Here is a 24534-nt window from a genome sequence, read left to right as displayed (position 1 = left end):
ATGGTTGCTGGGTGGGGAGGTAGCCGATGACCTGTGCCTGCAGGTGGAGGGGCCAGGGTTCCAGTCTGTGCACCCCTCCCCCAACGCCCAGCTATCCCAGCAGTGCAGGCGTGGCCAGCTCCTGAAAAGGAAGAGATACAGCACCCAGGCCCTCCCAGGCCCCTGCTCCCCTGGCCCTCGCCCCTCCCCCCTAGTGGTCAAACTTGGCACTTCTCTCCACCCTCAGGGCCCAGGTGGTTTCGGCAGAGGTGGGAAAACCTGCTCCACAGGGTGGCCGAAGCCTGAACCGGTTGGATAGGGCGGTCCCATCTCCCCCCCTGCAACCTGTCCCTCTCCTGGCCCTCAGAACACAGGCAGAAACCCCACAAAACAGCTTTATTGCTCGATGAGAGGCCTGAAGCCGGCAGGAGGTTGCGGAGGGGGTAGGAGTGTTACGTGGAGTGCCCTGGGGGGCGGGAGTTGCAGGCCACCACCACCACTGGGCTCCTGCTGCTGGCTCCGGGGGCCAGGCCAAGCTGGTTGAGGGGAAGAGGGGATAGCCACTTTGCGTTTCCTCTCCTCTGCATCCAGCCCCAGAGCATTAAATAAACTGAAAGCAACTCTTGCCAGCATGAACTGTCTGGGGAAGCCCATCCTGCTGACCCCGGGCTGGGCAGAGCGGAAGGAGCGGCTATGGAGGACAGGATGGGGCATTCAGCGTCTGATACCATCCCAGGCCCCTTCCCAAAACCTCAGGGTGGGGGCAGGCAGGTTGCACAGGAAACACAACTCCTGCCTCCTCTGAACTCCCAGGCAGGCAGGCAGGCACGAAGGCAGGCTGGTCACACATGTACATACGTACGTACGTTCGTACAGCACCCCGGCTCCAGGGTTTTCGCTTCCGCCGGTGCCCTAGGCTTTAACTGGCTTAGGCTCAGCTGGGACTCTTCCCACAGGGGCAGGAGCCCTGGTGGCTGAGGCACAGCGGGCCTGGGAAACAGGCAGGATGAGCCTGGCCCCAAAGTTGTCCCCGGCCCAGGCTCCGCCTCGGCAAGCAGGAGGCAGGGCCAGGTGAGAGCTGGCGAGCGCCCCGGGCTCACAGGGGCCGGGTCGTGTGGTTGTAGACCAGGTGCTCCGTGTCCTCGGTGGTGGAGACGGTGGAGCTGGCGGGGGTGGGCGGCGGGTGGCGGCGGTGTCTGTGGAAGCCCTTCCTCTGGTTCTTGAAGAAGCAGTAACCCAGGATGGCCACCACCACCACGATGCAGATGGCCAGGAGCACGGCAATGGCCACCTCCACGGAGCCTGGGGGGAGGGGCCGAGGAGGGGCTCTCAGCAAGGGGCGGAGTCAGACGTGCCAGGTGTGGAAGGACACGGCCCCAGCTTGTGTGCAGCTCAGCAGCTGCATGGGGAGCCCAGGGGGGCACTGGTGGCCTCGGCTCCACGTGGCTCTGCTTGCAGGTAGCTCGGGAAGGCCCGTGAGTCTCACCGCAGCACAGGGCATTACTGTACTGTACTGTACTTCCCTCCCTTGCTGGAGGCAGACACCACCATCTGAGGGGGTCACTCAGAATCCTTCTCAACACAGGGGGGCAGCCACAACCAATCACATGGAGGTGATCCCTAGAGCGGACGCCTATACGTCAACCTCAGTGATGCAACTGATCGGGGACTTACCTACACTGGGAACGGCGCTTTCCCGCCGCAGACCGAACACGTCCTTCTCTGCCAAAGGATGGGGGGAGACAGCACTCAGCACCAAGGGCTCTGAGCCCTGGCTGCTCCCCGGCCGCTCCCCGCCACCCTCTCCCACCCACACTCCAGGATGGAAGCCCTGGGACTGAGCCACTCCCCTCCCCAGCTTGGCCCCTGCCCCACTCACTGGAGATGCCACGACAGGACTCCAGGCACTGCTGCTCGTCCTCAAAGTTGTTCTTGTTGCCATAGCAACCACCATAGGTGAAGCGGTCGCAGCGTTCGGTGAAGGGGTTGTAGTACCAGCGGGGGATGCTCTCATGGCACAGGCCGGTGTCTGGCTGGTCTACACAGTGCCCTGGCAGAGGAGGGAGCAGGCAGGGGGCCTGTGACCCTGGAGGGGCCCCTGCTATCACCCACCCCTGCTGAGGCGGCCTCAGAGACCCCCGCAGCATTCGGCCCATCTGAGCGTCACCACAGTGAGGAAGACAAATCCTGGGTGAGGCGCTCGGCCACACACTCACTTCCTTCTTGGGCTGCTTCCAGCTTTCCTGACTGCGCAAGGTCTCCATTCCTACGGAGCACTTGGGTGGTTCATAGCTTCACATTTTGACAAAAATTTTATTTATTTGAAAGGCTGGAGAGACAGACAGACCTTCCGTTTGCTGGTTCACCCCTCAAATGCCTGTGAGAGCCCAAAGGCTGGAACAACGGATTCAACCTAGTCTCTCACAAGGACCCAAGTACTTGAGCCATCGAGGGTGCACATTAGCAGGAGGCTGGAATCAGAAGCAGAGCTGGGTCTTGAATCCAAGTACTCCGATACAGGTGTCCCAAGCAGCACTTTAACTGCCGTGACAAACGCCAGGCCCTGGCTGGTATTTTTTAAAAAATATTTCTTGATTTACTTTCATTTTATTTGAAAAGCAGAGAGACCTCTTCTATCCATGGTTCACTCCCCATGTGCCTACAACAGGGCTGGGCCTGGCTGAGGCCAGAGGCCTGGAGCTCAATCTGGGTCTCCCATGTGGGTGGCGAGGACCCAAGTACTTGAACATCACCTGCTGCCTCCCAGTGGGAAGACGGCTCAGAAACAGGAGCTCCAACATGGATGCGGGCATCTTCAGTGGTGCCAGACAACTACCCTGGTGCACAGTTTTAACAGAGAAGTGGCCTCAGGGTCTGAGCCTTGGCAGGCAACAACCCAGGCAAAATTATCTTTATTGTTTTCTTATGCTTACTTTTGTTGTTATTTTCAATTTGTGGGAAGTAAAAGCATGACTGTAATTAATTCATTTTCCTTTCCTTTTTACACTCTGATGAACAAAAGCTAACTGCTTTTAGAGTATATTCTCAATACAACAGGTAAATAATGGTTGCTTACAAATAGCAGGAACTAGGGGGCAGCCTTGTGGCATATCAGGTAAAGCTGCCTGCAATGCCAGCATTCCATATGAGTGCCGGTTCGAGTCCCGGCTGCTCCATTTCTGATTCAGCTCCCTGCCAATGGACCTGGGAAAGCAGCAGAGGATGGCCCAAGTGGCCCCTGTACCCACATGGGAGACCTGGAAGAAGCTCCTGGCTTCCATCTGGCCCAGCCCTGGCCATTGTAGCCACCTGGGCAGTGAACCAGCAGATAGAAGATCCTCTTTCTGTCTCTCCCTCTCTTTGTAACTTTGACTTTCAAATAATTAAACCTTAAAAAAAAAAAAAAAAGCACAAGGCTGCGGAAGTTGCACAGTGACCTCACCCACCCCGGACAGCATGACCAGAGGACTGGGCTGATGACTGCGGGAGGAGGGTCACTGTCGTGTCTCTGAGTGGCCCTTTCTCACCTGGCTGGAGGCCCGCAACAGCTGGCCCTGTCCTTTGTCCCCTTTGCTCTTGACTCCCCGCTAGCCTCCCCTTTCTCCTGTTAAGGTCCTCCTGCTTCCCTGGAAATCGGGGAAAGGCATGATTGGGACCTAAGAGATGGCATTCCCCACGAGACTCCGCCCTCTTCCATAACCCATGCCCTTGCGTCGGTGAATTGACTGTCCAGCACCCAGCAGTATGGGCCTAATTTGAACTTGCGTCACTAGTGGTATTCCATTTATTGAATGATACATGAAATTTCCTTGTTAACATATTAAGTTAAAAAAGTAATTGGCTGTGGCTGGCATTGTGGTATATATTGCAGGTAAAGCCACTGCCTGCAATACCAGTATCCCAAATGGGCACTGGTTCAAATCCTAGCTGTTCCACTTCTAATCCACCTCCCTGCTAATGCAACCTGGGAAGGCAGCAGAGGATGGCCCAAGTCCTTGGGCCCCTGTACCCATGTGGGAGACCCAGAAGAAGCTCTGGGCTTCTGGCTTCGGTTTGGCTCAGCCCCGGCCGTTGCAGCCACTTGGAGAGTGAACCAGCAGATGGAAGATCTCTGAATGTCACCCTCTCTTTGTAACTATGACTTTCAAATAAATACATAAATCTTTAAAAAGGAAAAAGAGGCCAGTGCTGTGGCATAGTGGAGCCACCATCTGCTTCACTTTGGATCCAGCTCTCTGCTGTGGCCTGGGAAAGCAGTGGAGGATGGCTCAAGTGCTTGGGCCCCTGCACCTGCATGGGAGACTTGGAAGAAGCTTCTGGCTCCCGGCTTCAGATCAGCACAGCTCCGGTCATTGTGGCCATTTGGGGAGTGAACCAGCAGATGGAAACTCTCTGTCTCTGCCTCTCTCAAATAAATAAATAAATAAATCTTAAGAAAAAAAAAATTCTCTCCTTTGAAAAGAACGAACATTTCTTCTTTAAAAAAAAAAAAAAAAAACCACACACACACACACAACTAACTGGCCAAGCAAATCACATCTTAGTGACAGGTGGCAGCTGTGGCTAAAGTTACAAAAGTGTGACCCTGTGGAAGCTGAGCCACAGAAGGGGTGAACTGGGGAATCAGCGGCTCCAGGGCTTTTTATGCCCATAGCCTGGCACAGGCAGCAGGCCCTGGGGAGGGCGTTGCTGGAAGGAGAAGTGAGGACAGCAGGCGACTCGGGGGGCTCTCACCTTTGTTGCTGGTGAAATGGATTCTCTGGAGCTCGTCAAAGCCGCTGGTGTCTGCAGAGAGGAAAGATCACAGTCACACGCTCAGGGCCAACAAAGCGCTTCCAGGGCCCTCTCCCCCTGCCCCACACCTGCTCCACGCCCCCCCCTCCAACCCCCAGGCCTCACATTTTTCACAGGTGGCCTCATCAGAGGCATCTGGGCAGTCGGGGGTGTCGTCACACTCCAGGAAGCTATCGATGCAGCAGCCGTCACTGCAGCGGAACTGGGTGGGGTGACAGGTGCCAGAGCAGACTGGGTGGGGGCGAGGTCAGGGTCAGCACAGAGCAAGTGCAGGGGTCCATCATCTACTGGCCCTTTCCGCCCTGACACGCCCTCTATCCTCTTTCCACCAACCTTGGTGCCTCCTACAGGGAAAGGGGGTCAATCCTGGTAGGGGGATGCTGGGTTGGAAGGGACACTGTGCTTATGGTCCTTTCACATACTAGGACGGGTGGAATGGGGGGCAAAAGCAGGTTGGCTGGGGTGTGGCCAGGATGTGGGCTGGGGACCTGGAGGGGTGAGGGCGAAAGGGAAAGGAGCAAAGCCCACCTGGATGGTGCCTTTCCATCAGGGGTCCTGGGAGAGAGAACAGAGAAGTCAGAGGAAGCACGGCCAGGCTCCAGCAGGGACCCCTGCCCTCTCTGCCCTCCCTGCGGGAAAGTCCCGAGGGCCCACCTTGCACGCCCCGGCAGGCTAGCATGCACTCTTTCTCTCGCAAGTAGTTGTTCTTGTTGCCCAGGCAACCTCCGTAAATGAACCTCTTGCAGATTTGTTCTGTGGGGTCGTAGTACCAGCGGGGGAAGGCGCCCCGGCAGCGGCCCACCTTGTTGGATGCGAGGCAGTAGTCTGGGGGGAGGAGAGCTTGTGAGGGGCACCTGCGGGGGCGGTCAGTCGAGGGAGGAGCCCCAGGCACTGCCTCCTCAGCCCCCCCTCACCTTCAGTCTGCTTGGCGGACAGCACAGTGACTGTGACGTTGGCCGTGTTCTCTGGCTGGTCTGAGCCAGCCGGCGTTAGCTGGAACAGGTACGTGCCTTCCTTGAGTCCCCACAGCTCCACCTGGTCCAGGCTGTTTCTCTACACACAGGAGTGGCCATCAGGCTTGGGCTCCTCCAGGCCCTCCCAGCAGCTCACCCACACCCTGGGAAGAGTACTGGGACTTGGTATGAAATTATGTCCTCAGCTGTTGTCCACCTCCCTCCATCCAGAGCCACTGGCTGGCTGAAGCCCCAGAGCAGGGACCCCTGGGATGCTGGGTAGGGGTGTCAGGAAGCCAGCCCAGTGTCTCACCTCGACCCTGACATCCGTGCCTCCCTGCAGCAGGTGCCAATCTATACCGTCCACATCTTTAAGCACCACAGGCTCCTGGGGCTGTACCTTCAGGTCTGTGCTGGGCCAGGCCTTGGGGATCCAGGCCCCTGGAGGGAGGAAGGAGAGGGACAGTCAGCTCCCACTGAACAGCCCAGGTTTCCCCTGGAGCGGACGGGATTAGGGGTAGTATGAGCCTCTCCTTGGCTGACCTAGGACTCTGCGTGGAGCTCGCAACAAACCCAACTTCTCGCTCTCCATGCACAGACGTACTGAAGACACTTGTACACTACCAAGTCTGCTTTCTGAAATACACTACTGAATGGCACGTGCCATCTGATCTCATTCAGGGAGAAAGATCTATATGTACACACATACGCTTGGGTGAGGGAGCTTGATCCTATTTTCTATAGTAAGCTGGTAAGTGTACTAATTGCTTTTTAAAAAGTAACAATTTTTTTAAATTAAAAATATTTTTAAAGATTTATTTATTTATTTGAAAGGCAGAGTTGCAAGAGGCAGGGGCAAAGAGAGAGACAGAGGTCTTCCATCCACTGGTTCACTTCCCAAATAGCTGCAACAGTCAGAGCTGGGCTGATCCAAAGCCAGGACTCAGGAGCTTTTTCCAGGTTTCCCACGTGGCTGCAGCGGCCCAAGCACTTGGGCCATCTTCCACTGTTCTCACAAGCCACCAGCAGGAAGCTGGATCGGAAGTGGAGCAGCCGGGATTCAAACCTGTGCCCATATCAGATGCTGGTGCCTCAGGTAGCACCTACATTTTAAAAAATGTATTTGAGAGGAAGAGAGGGAGGGGAGAGGTAGCAGGACAGACAGAGCTCTATCTACTGGTGCATTCCCCAAATGCCTACAGTGGTCCTTAATGTGTGTATGTGTGGGGAGGTGAGGCCCCGAGTTGGGGGCAGCCGGTGTCAGGGGCAGAAGCTGGGGGCTGAGAACTTAATCCAGGCCTCCCATGTGGGTGGCAGGGACCCAGATATTTAAACCATCACCTGCTGGCCAGCAGGAAGCTGGCATGAGAAATGGAGCCAGCTCTTGAACCCAGGCACTCTGATATCTGATGTGGGCCTCCCAAATGGCAGCTTTACCATGAGGTAAAACACATGCCTCTGAAAGAACCATAATTTTTTAAAAATTCCTTTGACAGGTAGAGTTACAGACAGTGAGAGAGAGACAGAGAGAAAAGTCTTCCTTCCGTTGGTTCACTCCCCAAATGGCCACCATGGCCGGCGCTGTGCTGATCCGAAGCCAGGAGCCAGGTGCTTCCCCCTGGTCTCCCATGAGGGGCAGGGGCCCAAGCACTTGGGCCATCCTCCACTGCCTTCCTGGGCCACAGCAGAGAGCTAGCCTGGAAGAGGAGCAACCAGGACTAGAACCCGGCTCCCATATGGGATGCTGGCGCCGCAGGTGGAGGATTAACCTAGTGAGCCACAGCGCAGGTCCCAGAACCATAATTTTTTAAAAAATTATTTATTCATTTATTGAAAGGCAGAGGAGAGAGAACCTTCCATCCGCAGGTTCACTCTCCAAATGCCTGCAACAGCTGGGGCTGGGCCAGGCCAAAGCTCGAAGCCAGGAACTCCATCCTGGTCTCCCACATGGGTGGCAGGGACCCAAGTACTTATGCCATCATCCACTGCTTTCCAAGTGCCTAACAGGAAACTGGATTGGCAGCAGAAGTGCAACTTGATCCCAGGTACTGTGACAGGGGATGTGGGTGTTCCTAGCGGCACCCTAAACTGCTGTGTCCCAATACCTGACCCCCGTAACTCTCTTTATTGTGGCCAGCCTTGGTGACATGGGAGTGGGCATGGAAAGGGGGTGCCTCTGCCGGCTCAGACACTGCCGCCAGCTACGGGGTTCTCAGGAGAACCACGCTCTCCCCTGATCTGTCACAGCCTGTTCCTATGGCTTCCTGAACTCAGACTGGGGGGCTGAGGAAACCAGCACAAAGCTTGACTCTTGCCTGTAGTGGGTAGAATGGTGGCCCCAAAGGATGTGTCCACATCCAAACCCCAGAACCCACCAATGTGAACTCATTTGGAAAAAGAGTCTTTGCAGAAGTAATTAAGCAAAGGATTTCCAGATAGGATCACCCTGGATTACATGGGTAGGCCCTAAATTCAACGACAAGTGTCTTATAAGAAACAGAAGTGAGCCGCCGCCTGCAGTGCTGGGATCCCATATGGGCACAGGTTCAAGTCTCGGCTGCTCCACTTCTGATTCAGCTCTCTGCTGTGGCCTGGCAAAGTGTAGGATGGCCCAACTCCTTGGACCCCTGCACCTGCATGAAGACCTAGAGGAGGCTCTTGGCTCCTGGCTTCAGATCAGCACAGCTCCAGCCACTGAGGCCAACTGGGGAGTGAACCAGCGGATGGAGGACCTTTCTCTCTCTCTGCCTCTCCTTCTCTTTCTGTGTAACTCTGACTTTCAAATAAATAAGTAAGTCTTTAAAAAAAAAAAAAAGAAGAAGAAAAGAAACGGAAGTAGGGGTGGAGTAGGGGGGTGGCATTGTGGTGCAGCAGGTTAAGTAGTAGCTTGTGGTGCTGGCATCCCATGTGGACACTGGATTGAGACCCGCTACTCCACTTCCAATCCCACTCCTTGCTAATAGCCCTGGGAAAGCAGCAGAACACTGTTCAAGTGCTTGGGCCTGTACACCCTAATGGACAGAGTTCCAGGTTCCTGGCTTCTGCATGGACCAGCCCCAGCTGTTGTGGTCATTTGCGGAGTTAACCAGCAGATGGAAGATCTCTCTCTCTCTCTTTCTCTCTGTGTAACTCTGCCTTTCAAATAAAAATTAAAAACAAACAATATCAAATCTTTTAATAAAAAAGAAACAGAAGAAAAGGCCAAGTAAAGCCAGAGGCAGAGACGCCAAGCCACAAGCCAAAGGACACCTGGAGTCACCCAAAGTTAGAAGATGGGGGTGCGTGTTGGTGCACAAAGGGTTAAACTACCACCTGGGACATCCACAGCCCATATCAGAGCATCCTTGTGAGCCTGGCATTTCCCTCTGATCCAGCTTCCTGCTAACACACCCTGGGAGGCAGCAGATGATGGCTCAAGCACTTGGTCCCCCTCTACCCACATGGGAGACCTGGGTGGAGCTACTGGTTCCTGGCTTCAGCTTCACCCAGCCTCGCTGTTGTAGGCATTTGGCGAGTGAAACAGGGGATGGAAGGTTCTCTCTGTCACTCTGCTTCCCAGGTAGCTGAAAATAAACAAACAGTAAAAAAAGAAGCTGGAAAGGGCAAGAAAGGATTCGGACACCCTGATGTTGGACTTCGGTCTTTAGAGCTGAGAGAAGAGATGCCCATTTGTGAAGCCGCCTGGTCTGTAGTGATTAGAACAGTCATAGGGAATTTTTTTTTTTAAGATTTATTTATTTACTTGAAGTCAGAGTTACACAGAGGGAGAAGGAGAGGGAGAGGGAGGTAGAGGGAGGTAGAGGGAGGGAGAGGGAGGGAGAGGGAGAGAGAGGGAGAGGGAGAGAGAGAGAGAGGGGGAGAGAGAGAGAGAGAGGGAGAGAGAGAGAGAGGTCTTCCATCCGCTGATTCACTCCCCAGATGGCTGCCATGGCCGGAGCTCCGCCATTCCAAAGCCAGGAGCCAGGAGCTTCTTCTGGGCCTCCCACACGGGTGCAGGGGTCCAAGGACTTGGACCATCTTCTACTGCTTTCCCAGGCCATAGCAGAGAGCTGGATGGGAAGTGGAGCAGCCAAGACTTGACCAGCGCCCATATGGGATGTCGGCACTGCAAGCGACAGCCTAACCCACTATGCCACAGCGCCAGCCTCAGTCATAGGGAATTAAGACACTGCCTTGAGGGGATTATCGTCCGACTCAGCAGAAAAGACCCAAGAGCATGGAGCAACACGGGGAGCTCCAACCCACCCACCTGAAGCAGTGTGTGTGCAAGACAAGGTCATTCAGAGAAGGGAGAGGCAGAGGGCGAGGTGAGGAGGGGAGGAGGACCTTTTGGTTTCTCATTACTGTGGTTTGGCTGTGGGGAAGAATGTGGGCTGTTTACCGAGGATGGCAGAAAACAGGAGAAACCAAAGCAAGGTCAGGGGCTCGCTGGCTTGGGACAGAGCTCAAGGCACCGGGGAAGGAACGCATTTCTGTCAGCTGCCCAGCATGGGTGGAACGGGAGGACATGAGGCTGGGTGCAGTAAGTCAGGCACAGAAAACCACCCATGTTCTCACTTACATGTATGTGGACACTATGAAGCTGATCGCATAGACACAGGAGTGGAACAGAGCCTGGGAGGGTGTGTGGGGAAGGGATGGGGAGGGGATGGCAAGTGGGCACAGGGGTGCAGGTGCAGAGAAGGTTCTAGGCTGCAGGACAATGCTAGTTGACAGCAAGCAATCATGTTTTTCCAAACAGCTTTGTTTTTCCAAACAGGGCTTCGTTCCCTGTGCCCTGATCTGATCGTTACAACTGAATGTGTATACTGACACGTCACACTGGGCCCAGAGATTCGTAGACGATCGCCTGTCAATCAAAAATTCAAAAAGTGGGGCGTGGCGTTGTGGCACAGCTCTTCTCCTTCACGCACACCGCTGGGGCTGGGGCTGGGGCACAGGGGGTTGGGCCGCATCCCTGAGCGAGTCCCTCATCAGAGTGCCTGAGCTCGCTTCCCCTCTGCTTCCAATGCAGCTTCCGGCTACAGCGCACCTGGGAGACAGCAGAGGACGGCCCAAGTGCTTGGGCCCCTGCTGCCCATGCAGGACACCTGAATGGAGTTCCAGGCTCCTGGCTTTGGCCTGGCCCCGTCCCTGCAACTGCGGATATCTGGGGAGTGAACCAGGTGACGGAAGCTCTCTCTCTGTCCCTCCTTCTCTGTCACTTTGCCTTTTTAAATGAAATGAGTAAAACTTCAAGAAGTATGTACTGGAAATCATTCCCTAGCAACACATGCGTCTTGTGGGCCATGTTGTGGGGTAGCAGGTAAAGCCACTGCCTGCGATGCCTGCATCCCATAATAGGCCACAGGTTTGAGTGCTGGCTGTTCCACTTCTGATCCAGCTCCCTGCTAATGCACCTGGGAAAGCAGCTGAGGATGGCCCCAGTGCTTGGGCCCCTGCCCCCACGTGGGACACCTGGATGAAGCTCCTGGCTCCTGCCTTTGGCCTGGCCTGATCTGGGCCATTGTGGCCCTTTGTGGAGTGAACCAGCAAATGAGAAGATCTTTGTCTCTGCCTTTAAAATAAATAAATGAATCTTTTAAAAAAAGTTTCCTTGTGTTGTTGGTTACATAATACACATCACAACTGATACAATTTGTGTAACCAGCCCCCACCTGTCTGTCCACCCTCGCCCCCTCCCTTTGAGAACCACCGCTGCCTCAGGGGTTATCACTGTTACTAAAAGTGTCAAAGGCTGTGCTGACAGACAGGGAGGCTGCTTCCAGCCCCTCCTCGGCAACAGCGCTAGGCCGGCAGGTTGTTTCTCACGTGTGTGTTTGCCTGCCCGATGCATTCCTGCAAGCCGCACCGTGCCAGGGTCCCGGGCAGCTCGGGTTTTCACAGACACTGCCAAACTGTCTGCCTCGGAGGTCAGTTCAAGGGTAAGAGTGCAGAGGAAGAAGAGACGGCACAGTGCTAAAACAGCTCGTGGAAGGCTGAGTCACAGGGATTCCTTTCTCATGAGCCACAGAACGCAGAGGCAACCCAGGGACTCACAGGTCACAACGGGGAGAAGACCAGGACACACAGTGACAGCGAGAGGGGCACCAGGGGAGCGGGTTTCACGGAGAAACATGTCAAACCGCAGAGGTCTAGCCGACCAAGGAAAGGGAGCTGCATTCCAAGATTTCTGGGGCAAGAAACCAGGCGGACGAGGAGCACACGGTACATGCCTGGAAGCTACCCCCGACCCAGAGGTGTGGCTGGCGACGTAGGGTGAGGACCTCGAGAGTCCAGCAAGGGGCAGTGGCCGGGAGGAGCCTGTTCCTCCCTTCCTGCATTCTGCAGAAAATGGTCAGCCGTCTGGAACTGGGAAAGAAGACAGGCTGCTTACTCAGCAGTGTACCTAGTGGACAGACAGACAGACAGATAATCCCACCAGGCCCTCAGGGCAGAACTGGCAGTGATAAATCAGACCTTGGGCTCAATCAAGAACTTCCCAGAAGAACCCTCCACAGCTCTCTCTCCAAGCCCCAGGCCCAGGGACCAAGCGGCAGAGGTGTTGCCCTACCACTCCTCAAAGAGAGCAAAGGCTAGAGTGGCAATAAAACAAACCAGGCCCTCCCCCAGCGGCCAGCCCCCAGGACATCTCCAAGGAAACAGACTCCACCTTCTAAGCCACACCCACACAGGAAAGAGGGGGAGGCCAAGCAGTGGGCCTCCAGCTGCAGGAGTCTGGACTGGCCTGGCCTGGCCTGGCCGCTGGCTGGCAGGGATGGGGAGCAGACAAGCCCCCAGCTGAGGAGTTCGCTACCCGAGAGAATTAAAGGTGTAGGGGCAGGCGTTTGGCGCAGTGATGAGGCCTCCACTTGGGACGTCCTCACATTGGAGTTTTGGGTTCCAGTCCCAGCCAATGCACACCCTGGGAGGCTCAAGCTGGGCTCTTCCTACCCACGTCGGGGAACCATATTGAGTTCTGGGCTCAGCCTGGCCCCTGCTGTTAAGGGCATGGAGGGAGGGAACCTGCAGAAGGGAGCATGCTCCCTCTCTGTTTGTCGAATAAATACATCAACAAGTTAAAAAAAAAAAAACACACACAAAAAAAGAATAAAATGTTTCAAAGCTGTGTGTACCAGCACTCTCCCCCCCCCACCCCCCCCCCCCCGCCACCTCTGTCCACCCTGGCTTCCAGCGTGCACACAACAGCTCTGCCCTGCTCTTAACTACTTCCAACCTCTCTGGCTGGGACTCCCTGGACTCGCTGCACACAGCTTCCTCCAGGTCCCCAAACTCTGCAGTGCCCAGAAGGGCTGGAATGGCCTAGAGCTCCCCCTCAGCCCACTTGGCTCCTTCAAGCCCCAGAAAGCCCCATTCTGCCCTCTTGTGCCAGGCAGGCCAGGCCTGGGGGTTTCTGGATGAAGAAGTCCCCAGTGTGGTCGGCTCCCGGAGCAGACTACAGATTTCTGGCCTGCAGTGGGCCTCCCATGGGGCCTCTGTGGGAGCAGGAAGAGCAGCGGCAGCTCAAGCCAGTCAGCATCAACACTCCTACACTCTCTGCTGCTTCCTTGTGGAACAGGCTCTAGTCCTGCTCCAACGGGACTCCCTGGCCCAGGCCGGCCCACACATGGTGCCCTCCCCTCTCACAGTCCTTGTCCCAGCTCTCCTTGGGGACCCAGGAGAGCTACTGGAAGGATGGGGAGATGAGCGGCCCAGCCCATGAGGGATTCTAGCCCAGGAAGAGGCTGGAGAGGAAAATCCCTCCTCCACTTTGCAAACTGAGGCCACCTACAGCTGGAGCCCCAGTCCCGGCCCCTGGCTCCCCCACCTCTGATTCTGTCATCTACTGGGCCGTCTACCAAGGATGGGAGCTGTTATCCTGGACCAGTTACCTAACACAAGAGTGTCAGTTTCCCAGCCTAAAAAGTGGGAGACTACCCACTGCACCCGTTTCCGAGGTTGTTGACCTGAGGCCCAGGAGAGCGTGTGTGGCACAGCCACCGGTAAACTGTAAAGCACTAACAGGTTATCAGCTATGACCTGGAGCCCCACCTGACCAGAACAGCAGGGAGAGAGGTTGGGGAGGCCAGCTGCCTGCTCAGTCCTAGGAGGAAAGAGGAGGAGCCCTGACCCCCCCCCCCCACTTTGCCCTTTTCCCAGGAAGTAAACAAGGTGAGCAGACAGCTTGGCTACCAGGCCCTCAGCAGGAACAGCCCTGCCCGGCTCACCTGTGCTGCACACACACCTGCCTGGACAGCTGACATCCCTCCCCTAGCAGGTACACATGCCAGCGGGCTGACTCACCCAGCAACCCTCACTCCCAGCCCCAGAGCCCCTAGGCTACTGTGCCCACAACCTTCCCCCTCTGTTTGGGTCAGCCCCAGACTGGGTGTGTTCTTTACTCTCTGGGGTCTGGCATTTTTTCCTGGACCACCAAAAGGCCAGCGCATTCCCAGCGCAGAGGGATGCTGACAGTTCCCATGTCCAGCCAGCAGAGGGGACTAGGGCAGGATCACCCGACAGGTGCACAGGTTACACAGGCCAGTGCTCAGCAGCGTGCCTTCCGGATGCTGTATCCAGACTCCTCCATCCGGGCTAAACCTATCTGGGTCAGAGGCCAGGATCCCAAGGGGCTGCCCCCTCTCTCCCAGACACGCTGAGCATAAGGTTCTCCTGTAAGCCCCAGCCCCTCACCTCTGGATCTGGGCTCTAGTATGGTCCCCTTCCTTTGTCTACTCTCCATACTAGCTGCGGCTAAGAAGTTGAAGTAGAAATGGACTCTGCTCCTTAACTCCTTCCCGATGCTCACCCGCCCCGGACTCCATAACCCGGCCCTCAGTTTCTCCAAATCAGCCGCCCCGGGGCCTCTTCCTTACCGCCAAAGCCCTGGGAGCGCAGGTCGCGGAAGGAGCTGTACACTTCCCGCGAGAGGTAGTTGACGAAGCCCTCCCTGGGCGCGAACTTGCACACGAAGTTCTGCTCGTAGAGGCAGTCCATAAGGAAGCAGGCGGCGACTGCATCCTCCCCGCCGCCGGGCGGCAGCTCCACCAGCGCCAAATTGCAGTTTTGGGTTTCGCAGCAGGCGAGCACGCAATCCCAGCTGTGGTGCACCGTGCGGGAGCCCCAGGAGGTGGCCCCGTTGCTGACCGAGGCGTTGATGTCCAGTACGAAGTCAGGCACCCTGGCGGTAAAGCGGTCCTTGCAGATGGCTCCCTCGGGCGGCCCGGCCTCAGTGCCTTGGAGGCCGAGCGCGCACAGGAGCCACACGGCGACTGGGGAGATGAGAGCCAGGAAGCGGCGGGCGCTGACCATCGTTCTCCTGGGGGCCGTCGCCCCGCTCCCCACGGGGGTCACCTTCACCGTGCGGGCGTCTGGGTTCCGAGAGTACCTGTGACCTGGAAGAGGGAGGGACGGAGGAGGAGACGCACCTGATCAGCCCCGAGACTTCGAGGGAGGAAGGCCGGAGGAAGTGGGTCGGGGAACACGGAGCAACCCCGGGAGGAGGACGCGCAGAGCAGGCCCGCCCCTCCCACGCACCCTCCCGAGGCCCGGCGGCCCACTGGCCAGCAGGGGAGCGGCTCCGGAGCGCACGTACCCGGACACACGTACGAGCGCGGAACAAAGGCGCCACCATGCTCCGAGTCCGCCCCGCCTCCGCCTGGCGCTCCGGGGCCCCGGTTACCTGCGCAGGTGAGTAGGGTGGGGCCGGGCCCGCCGAGGTTCCGGTCCCGGCTTCCTGCGCGGCTCCCGCCGCCGCTTCCGCCCCGGTGCCGGGTGTGCTGGCTACCGAACGCCTCCTCTCCCCAGTTTCTGGTGAAACTGAGTCAGTGCGGCCTGGGCGGGGCGGACATTAACCCGAGCGCCATCGGCCCCGCCCACGCCCGGTGAGCCCCGGCCGGCCCTTCCCGGCCGAGCTTCCGCCTCGGTCCGCCCCGCAGCGCGGCGGTCCCCAATCCCTCCCTGGAGCCTGGCCTGCGGAGGGGCCCGGTGGTGTCCCGCCCGGGGAGGCGTCGGGTCGAGGTCGCTCCGCGCGGGATTCCCCGGGGCCAGCCCCAGAAATGCATCCTGAAGGCCGGGACGCTGCAGCCACGTCGGACACGGAGGGGCCCGCGCCCTGGGGCGGCTGCCTCCGGAGCATCCCCGCCCACAGCCCCAGCCCCGGGCCTGAGGCGCTTTTGAAGGACCTGGGGGGTGCAGGAAGCAGGGGCAGCGCTCCAGGTAGCCCGCTCTCGGGAAATGATTTGCGTTCAGTGGCGGACAGAAGCTGTGAGGCTGCCCCTGCACCAGCCGGGGTCTGGGATGCGTGCTGCAGTGTCTCTGCCCTTGCCACCTGCGGGGTGGGGGTGGGGGGGCTTCTTCCTGCCAGGGAGAGAAGGGAGGTCGCTGCCCAAGTCCAGGCTTCGCGTCTTGATCCTCAGCGGGCCCCTCTTGTAGCAGTTTCCCTGTCTCCATAACCGCTGCCCACTTCCTGGGGCTCAGTTCCCCTTGGCCCCCCACAAAGGGAGTGATCCTGGTGCACTCTCTTCCGGTGAAATGCCATCTTTGGACCCGTGGACACTTGGCTGGGTCAGTGCCCTTCCCAAAGCCGCTGACCCCTTAAGGCGAACCTCATTGCTCTTCCCAAGTGAAGAACCCATTTTATGTTAACTTGCTTGCTTGTTTAAAGATTTATTTGAAAGGCAGAGTGAGAGAGAGAGAGATCTTCCATTGCTGGTTTACTCCCTAAATGGCAGCAGCAGCCTGAGCTGGGCCAGGACTAAGCTAGGAGCCAAGAGCTTCATCCTTGCCTCTCATGTGGGTGGCAGGGGCCCGGTCTTTGGGCCATATTCTGCTTTCCTAGGCAAATTAGCAGGGAGTCGGATTGGAAGTAGAGGAGCCAGGACTCGAACCTGTGTTCATATGGAATGCCAGCATTGCAGGCAGTAGTTTAACCCTGCTGCATAAAGAACTCTCTCTCTCTCTCTCTTTCTTTCTTTCTTTCTTTCTTTCTCTCTCTTCCTCTCTTCCTCCCTCCCTCCCTCCCTTCCTCTCTCTCTCTCTCTTTCTTTCAATATTTTATTTATTTATTTGAGAGGCAGGGAGAGGGAGAGACAAAGGTCTTCCACCTGTTGGTTCACTCCCCAAATGGCGGCCATCAGAGCTGGGCCGATCTGAAACCAGGAGCCAAGAGCTTCTTTTGGGTCTCCCATGCGGGTGCAGGGGCCCAAGCACTTTGGTCACCTGCTGCTGCTTTCCCAGGCCATAGCAGAGAGCTGGATAGAAAGAGGAGCAGCTGGGACACAAACTGGTGCCCATATGGGATGCCAGCTTTGCAGGTAGAGGCTTAGCCCACTATGCCACAGTGCTGGCCCCACATGAAGAACTCTTTTTTTTTTTTTTTTTTTTTTTTTTTTTTGGACAGGCAGAGTGGACAGTGAGAGAGAGACAGAGAGAAAGGTCTTCCTTGTCCATTGGTTCACCCCCCCAATGGCCGCTGCGACTGGCGCACTGTGGCCAGTGCACCGCGCTGATCCGAAGCCAGGAGCCAGGTACTTATCCTGGTCTCCCATGGGGTGCAGGGCCCAAGCACTTGGGCCATCCTCCACTGCACTCCCGGGCCACAGCAGAGAGCTGTCCTGGAAGAGGGGCAACCGGGACAGAATCTGGCACCCCGACCGGGACTAGAACCCAGTGTGCCGGTGCCGCAGGCAAAGGATTAGCTTATTGAGCCACAGCACCGGCCTGAAGAACTCTTAAAAGAGCAATGGTTGGTCCTCTTAATGCTCTCCCAAAAAAGGAGATTGCGGACCTTTTCATGACGTCCTGCCCCCCCCCCCCCCCCCCGCCTCCAGCCCTGTGAGGGCATTCTTCTCAGTTTGTCACCTGGAGCAGCTGTTCTTCCATCTTGCTGCCAAGGATCATTTTCCTTGCTGAACTGCAGCATCCCGCAGCCGCCCTCACCAATGGAACCTGGAGTCTGTCTCCCATTCTCTGGGGTGTCCGGGGTGTCCCACAGGCTCTGCATGGTGAGAATGAAGAAACCACCCTGAGGTTACTGGGAAGAAAGGAAGTTGTGAGTTAGTTCCTGCCTTCCCCAGCAGCTTATACACACCAGCTCCCCAACAGGGGAATATTACATCACCATGGAGTTATCATTACATCATTGTGCACACCCTTCCAAGCAGCTACATGTATCAAGCACTGACAATGCCCAAGCCCTGCCCATCTATCACCCTATATACTCAAAACTGACCAAGGGAGTAGGCACCATTTTTGTCCCCATGTTACACACATAAACAAACACGCTCAGGCAGGTGAACTTGGCAGGACATACAGCAGGTCAGAGGGAGAGTGGGGAGTGGAGCCTGCACTAGGCAACTCCATTGCTTTGGTCCCTAAACACTGGGTTTTATGGCATCTACGACTCTGACTTCATCTGGAAGGTCTGCCCTCAATTCAACTTGCCTGGACCAAAAGCTCATTATGGGGGTGTGCATTGTGGTGCACCTGCATCCCATCCTCGAGTGCCTACTTTGAGTCCTGACAACTTCCTGCGTCCTGCTACTGCTCCTGGAACACAAGAGGTAATGGTCCAAGTGCTTGAGTTCCTGCCACCCATGTGGGAGACTCAGGTGGAGTTCCTGGCTCCTGGCTTTGGGCTGGATCAGCTACAGCTGTTGTGGGCATTTTGGGAGTGAACCAGCAGATGAAAAATCTGTCACTTTGCCTTTCAAACAAATTAATTAAATCAATTTTAAAAAAAATGTGCTGTGAGTCCCCTCGGAAACTCATATTGGAATCTGATTGCCATCGTGGTGGTGGCGGGATGTGGCGCCTTTAGGGGGTGATGAGGTCGCTAAGAGATATCAATGCTTTGTGGGGAGGAGGACTGAGAGCAGGTGGCGCAGAGCCCGCGGGGTCCTCATGTTGTGCTGTTCCATGTGTGCCCGCTCACCCTTGTGCTCTCCACCCGTGTTAGGGACAATGTGTAATCCCCTGCCAGATGCAGCCACCTGATCGTGAACTTGCAGCCTCCAGAACCAAAAGCTGAATAAACTTTCCTTCGTAGGCTACCCCGTCTGTTCCAGCAACAGAACGCAGAGGAAGTGTCTCCTAGACAGGATTGCTAATGCTCTGGCAGCCCCCAGGCTGGATCCCTCCTTGTGGAGAGGTTTGCGATCTCTGTAAAGATCTTACAGGTCAGGCTGAGAGATGGGGTTGGGTGGGGGTTGACCTTGTGGGCTTCAGACTCAGTCTACTGGCTTTAGCTTTCAACTGCCACTTAGCATTGGTGTGGGCTTAGGCAAGGTTGTTTTGTTTTAAGATTTATTTATTTGGGGCCAGCACCATGGCTCACTTGGCTAATCCTCCGCCTGCGGCGCCGGCACCCCAGGTTCTAGTCCCGGTTGGGGCGCCGGATTCTGTCCCGGTTGCTCCTCTTCCTGTCCAGCTCTCTGCTGTGCCCAGGAGTGCAGTGGAGGATGGCCCAGGTGCTTGGGCCCTGCACCCGCATGGGAGACCAGGAAAAGCACCTGGCTCCTGGCTTCGGATCAGCACAGCGCGCCAGTCGTAGCAGCCATTTGGGGGGTGAACCAGTGGAAGGAAGACCTTTCTCTCTGTCTCTCTCTCTTTCTCACTGTCTAACTCTGCCTGTCAAAAAAAAAAAAAAAAAAAAAAAAAAAAAGATTTATTTATTTGAAAGGCAGAGTTACAGAGTGGTGGGAGAGATCTGCTGGGTCACTCCCCAGATGGCTACAGTGGCAGGGGATGGGACAGTCTGAAGCCAGGAGCTAGGAGCTTCTTCCAAATCTCCCAGGAGGGTGGCAGGGGCCCAAGGACTTGGGCCATTTCTGCTGTTTTCCCAGTCCATAGCAGGGAGCTGGATGGGAAGTGGAGCAGCCGGGACTGGCGCCAGCGCCCATATGGGATGCCGGCACCGCAGGCTGTGGCTTTATCCACTATGCCACAGCACTGGCCTGTAGGTAAATTTTTTAGCCTCCCTGAGTCTTGTCCTCCTGGCATCAGTGGTGGGGCTCTTACAGAGGTATTTCAAAACAATTTGTGGAAAATGGAATTGAAAGATGTTTACTCCTTCTCTTTCTGTAATTCTGAGTTCAAAATAAATAAATCTTAAAAAGATAAGTGCTTCAGGGCAAAAAATATTTGAAATCAATGCAGTCTTTTCATGAACTTTTTGAAGACTCCTTTGCATAGGAAAAAAAAATCTAGAAGGAAACTTGCCACAGTGTTAGTAATGGTGGGCTTTGTGTTGCCACAGTCCGGATAAGGTTAGGGTGTGCGTCGCAGAGTCCGTGTGCTAGGAGCTCAGTCCCTCGGCTTGCTGGTGTGGAGGTGGCAGAGTATGTGGAGCCTTCTGCAAGGTAATCGGGCATGGAGAGCTGGTGTCATATAGTGAATTCCGTCTTCTTTTTTAAATTAATTAATTTATTTGAAAGCAGAGTTACAGAGAGGCAGAGTCAGAGAGAGAGACACACACAGAGGTCTTCCATCCACTGGTTCACTCAAATGGCTGCAATGGCTGGAGCAGAGCTGATCTGAAGCCAGGAGCCAGGAGCTCCTTCCAGGTCTCCCACACAGGTGCAGGGGCCCAAGGACTTGGGCCATCTTCTACTGCTTTCCCAGGCCATAGCAGAGAGCTGGATCGGAAGTGGAGCAGCAAGAACTCGAACTGACACCCATATGGGATGCCAGCACTGCAGGCCATGGCTTTACCTGCTATACCACAGCGCCGGCCTCAAATTTGTTCTTTTTTTTTTTTTTAAGATTTATTTTATTTATTTGAAAGAGTTACACAGAGAGAGGAGAGGCAGAGAGAGAGAGAGAGAGAGAGAGAGAGGACTTCCATCCTCTGGTTCACTCCCCAATTGGCTGCAACTGGCCAAGGCTGTGCCCATCAGAAGTCAGGGGCCAGGAGCTTCCTCTGGGTCTTGCACGTGGGTGCAGGGGCCCAACGACGTGGGCCGTCTCCTGCTGTTTTCCTAGGCCACAGTAGATAGCTGGATCGGAAGTGGAGCAACCGGGACTTGAACTGGTGCCCATACGGGATGCCAGCACTGCAGGCGGCAGCTTTACCCGCTAACGCCATAGCGCCAGCCCCAAGAAAAGTTTCCAAAGTAAACATGTTTTTCTTTTCTTGTAAAAATTTTTGGCAAGAGAAAGAAAAGACATTTGCGAGTAGCCTAGTCCTGCTGGGCTCTGCCTGCTGCCTAGGGGAGATTCACCCTGCACCTGTGCCAGCCCGGGAGGCCGGGGAAGACACCCTCCCCTCTACCCAGCTCCGTGCCTCTTTGCTTCCCTGCCCTGCTGTGGCCCTGTGGTCCTGGTGGCCTTCTCCTCGCGTCTTATCTTGGGTCTTGAGTTACCTTATCCCGGGCGCACTTATTGATGAATGGAAATGCGTACAGAGGCCAGGGAGGGGCCGTGTGTCAGTGCTGAGAGGGAAGACTATAAAGAATGGGTGTGACTCATTTCTGTGCCATTGAGTTTGACAGTGTCCATGCCCTGTGCTCATGCAGAGTCTCACCATCCCCCAGCTTACAGACAGCGGGCTCAGAGAAGCTCTGGGCCTGAGCCACTCCGTCCCTGTGTAGGCGTCCATGAATCTGCATGTTTGTGTGTCCCCAGTCCATCACCAAGGTCTGTTAACTATTACCCCTAACTGGTTCCCCAGTCTGTACACCTCTCCCCATCACCTCCTCCCAGCGACACCTTCCCTGTCGAGCCCTGCCGCGGTGGGCTCCTGGCTGCTCCCCAGTCCTTCTATACCCTCGCACCCTCCTCCCGTACAGCAGCCTGGGTGATCTTTTTGCAATTGTGATTGAACGTGCCAACCTGCCCGACAACCATTGCTTAAGCCCTGATTGCCCAATGCCTTAAGATGGAGACAAAACTTAGCGTTTGCTCACAGGATGTTCCAGAGCCTCCACCTCTTCTCCTGCCTCAAGACTCCCTTCTCCCTCCACTTCCTCTCTACTCCAGTCCTGTCAACCCCCCTTAGTCCCTGTACTCACCATCCTCCTGCCACGGGGCCTTTTTTGCATGTGCCTGCCGTCTGTCACACCTTTCCTTCTCACCTCTGTGCCAATCCTTCAGAACTCAACCCAAATGTTATCACTCTTTGGGTCACTCCCTCACTAGGCATTCTCTCCTTTATTAAAAAAAATATATTTATTTTATTTACTTGAAAGGCAGAGTAATGAGGAAAAGGGGGGGAGACCAAGACAGAAAGATCTTCCATCTGCTGGTTCACTCCCCAAGTGACCACAACAGCCAGGGCTGGGCCAGGCCAAAGTCAGGAGCCTAAAACTCCATCCTTGTCTCCATGTGGGTGGCTTGGACCCACATACATGAGCCATGTTTCGCTGCTCTCCCAGGGAGGTGGAGCAGCCAGGACTTGAACTGGAGCTCATACAGGATGTTGGTGTTGTTGGCATAGGCTTTACCCACTGGGCAACAATGCAAATGTTTCACTAGGCATTCTTTTTTTTTTTTTTTTAATTTATTTGAGAGGTAGAGTTATAGACAGTGAGAGAGACAGAGAGAAAGGTCTTCCTTCCGTTGGTTCACCCCCCAAATGGCCACCACAGCCGGTGCGCTGCACCAATCCGAAGCCAGGAGCCAGGTGCTTCTCATGGTCTCCCATGGGGTGCAGGGCCCAAGCACTTGGGCCATCCTCCACTGCACTCCCGGGCCACAGCAGAGAGCTGGACTGGAAGAGGAGCAACTGGTTCACTAGGCATTCTTACAGCACTTTCTAGGTTTTCTTCAAGTCGCTAGGTGATTGCAGCTTGACGTCTATTTGGTTGATAATGTTTGTGTTCACAGCAGTTTGTGTTCTTGGAGTTCCCTGAAGGCAGGAACCCGTCTTTCTGCTTCTCCAGTCTGCAGCACTGAGGAGCACAATGCTAGGCTTGCTAGAGGAGCTCACGAAATCTTTGTTCAGTGAGAGAGCTGATGACTGACCAAAACCCAGGGACTCTTCCGATCTGCTTCCCTTTCCCAAAAGGGGCCCCAAGCCGCTGGGACCTAGGAAGGAGAAGAGGGAGGATCTGTCATCTGAATCCCTGCGGTCCCCGAGTGTCAACGTGACAGCTGAGTCTACAGCAGGCGCTTTAGGGGGCTTCCTCCCGGGCTCTTCCTCACCTTTCCAAAGAGGGCCAGGAGCGAAGCTCAGGGCCGGCCTCTGCTCCCCAGGCCGCGCCGCGAGGACGGGGAGCTGGGGAGGTAACGAAAGGAAGGGAATGAAGGCAGGTGAGAGGGGCCTCTGTTCTGGACACCGCGCCAGGTGTTCCCCAAGTCACCTCGTTGAGTCCTCCCTATATGCCCATTCCACAGATGAGAAAACAGACTCAAACAGAATGTGAGACCTGAGCAGGGTTGGAACACAGATGCAGGGCAGTGCTGAGTTCGAATTCAGATCTGTCAGTCTTCCTCCAAAGTGCTTCCAAGGTGCCCCACTTGCCTCCCAACCCTCAATCACCTCCTCTACCCAGTTAACTCAGGGTCTCAAATTCCCTGGTTAGAGACTCATCCTACAGTGAATCTTTTAGTTCTCTTTCAGAGTCAGAGTAGGCTGAAGGACGTTGATGTATTGGAGACAGAAACTCAGCATCACGGGGACGACCACTGCAAGGTGCAGAAAGACGCCCATGAACGCAAGTTGGCGTGTGGAGGTGAAGGCAGTGAGGGACTGGGGATGAGCGAGTGCATCGTCATCTTCCATGTAGAGGAGATAAGAGAAACCTTCTAACTGACACATTCAGAAAGAGATTACGCAGAGGTGACCACGGGAGAACCAACATCAGAAGCTGGGGGGGAGGGGGAGCGCTGCCTCTGGGGAGAAGAGAGAAACCATCATTTTTAGTTGTTTGACCTTTTGAGCTGTTCACTTTAAAAAAAAAAAATCAATGTTTGTCTGTTCTATAACTTCAAAAAAAAAGCTCAGAAACTTTTGTTATAAAGAACTAGGCTGAGGCCGGCGCCGCGGCTCACTAGGCTAATCCTCCACCTAGCGGCGCCGGCACACCGGGTTCTAGTCCCGGTCGGGGCACCGGATTCTGTCCCGGTTGCCCTTCTTCCAGGCCAGCTCTCTGCTGTGGCCCGAGAGTGCAGTGGAGGATGGCCCAAGTCCTTGGGCCCTGCACCCCATGGGGAACCAGGATAAGTACCTGGCTCCTGCTATTGGATCAGCACAGTGCACCGGCCACAGCGGCCATTGGAGGGTGAACCAACGACAAAGGAAGACCTTTCTCTCTGTCTCCTCTCTCTCTCACTGTCCACTCGGCCTGTCAAAAAAAAAAAAAAAAAAAAAAAAAAAGGAACTAGGCTAACAAAAAACTAAATAAACAAAAACGCGCTCCTTTTCCAATGCAAGTCCATCTACAAGTGCTAGCCCTTGACGCTGGGTGGAGGTCGGGGCTGTAGCTGTGTATGGGAGGGGTCTTCCTCCTCTGTGGCAGGAAGGACTTGAGGCAGCAAAGGGTCATGGGAGAATAAATGTGGCTTCCTACACAGTGGCTCTGGGGAAGGGGTGTGGACCACACCTGACAGATGGGGCCAATGGCAGCTCACCTTTGGCCACACCCAGGTACAAGGGGGTGTGGACTCTGGGAGGACCACAACAGCTATAAGAGTACTTCAGAACGTCTATGGGAAAATGGAACGAAAAGATACATTTTGGTACAAAAAAATGAAATCCATGCAGATTTTTCCATAATGTGCATCTCCACATTTCCATTGAAGACCCCTCACAACCACCCTCCAACTCCATCTACCAGCTGAGACTCTGCCCCTCCAGTGCCATGCTCAGAGCAGGAACCCCTGCCAGTTG

General features: G+C 55.6%; 1 protein-coding gene across 4 annotated transcripts; it reads right to left on the bottom strand.

The window, feature by feature from the left end:
* Window positions 1-360: 360 nt before the first annotated feature.
* Window positions 361-15525, bottom strand: SPINT1 (serine peptidase inhibitor, Kunitz type 1). Of its 4 annotated transcripts, none has more exons than XM_070054003.2 (11): window positions 15388-15525; window positions 14582-15100; window positions 6040-6167; window positions 5688-5826; window positions 5428-5598; window positions 5302-5328; window positions 4879-5004; window positions 4714-4764; window positions 1859-2029; window positions 1654-1701; window positions 361-1281 (listed from the first exon to the last, which is right to left on the bottom strand). In XM_070054003.2, the coding sequence occupies exons 2-11, from the start codon at window positions 15015-15017 to the stop codon at window positions 1076-1078; spliced, it is 1503 nt and encodes a 500-aa protein (XP_069910104.2). In that variant the 5' UTR covers window positions 15018-15100; window positions 15388-15525; the 3' UTR covers window positions 361-1075. The 4 variants fall into 4 exon arrangements, with proteins under 4 accessions (XP_069910104.2, XP_008267404.3, XP_008267403.3 ...); XM_008269182.5 differs by having other exon boundaries at window positions 15301-15460; XM_008269181.5 differs by having other exon boundaries at window positions 5302-5598; window positions 15388-15519.
* Window positions 15526-24534: the final 9009 nt, after the last annotated feature.

Source organism: Oryctolagus cuniculus, chromosome 12 (genome assembly GCF_051225735.1).
Source record: "Oryctolagus cuniculus isolate XC-2025 breed Fujian yellow rabbit chromosome 12, ASM5122573v1, whole genome shotgun sequence".
NCBI classification, from domain to species: domain Eukaryota; kingdom Metazoa; phylum Chordata; class Mammalia; order Lagomorpha; family Leporidae; genus Oryctolagus; species Oryctolagus cuniculus.
Note: the sequence above shows the minus strand (reverse complement) of the source record. Positions and strands in the feature narration are given on the sequence as shown.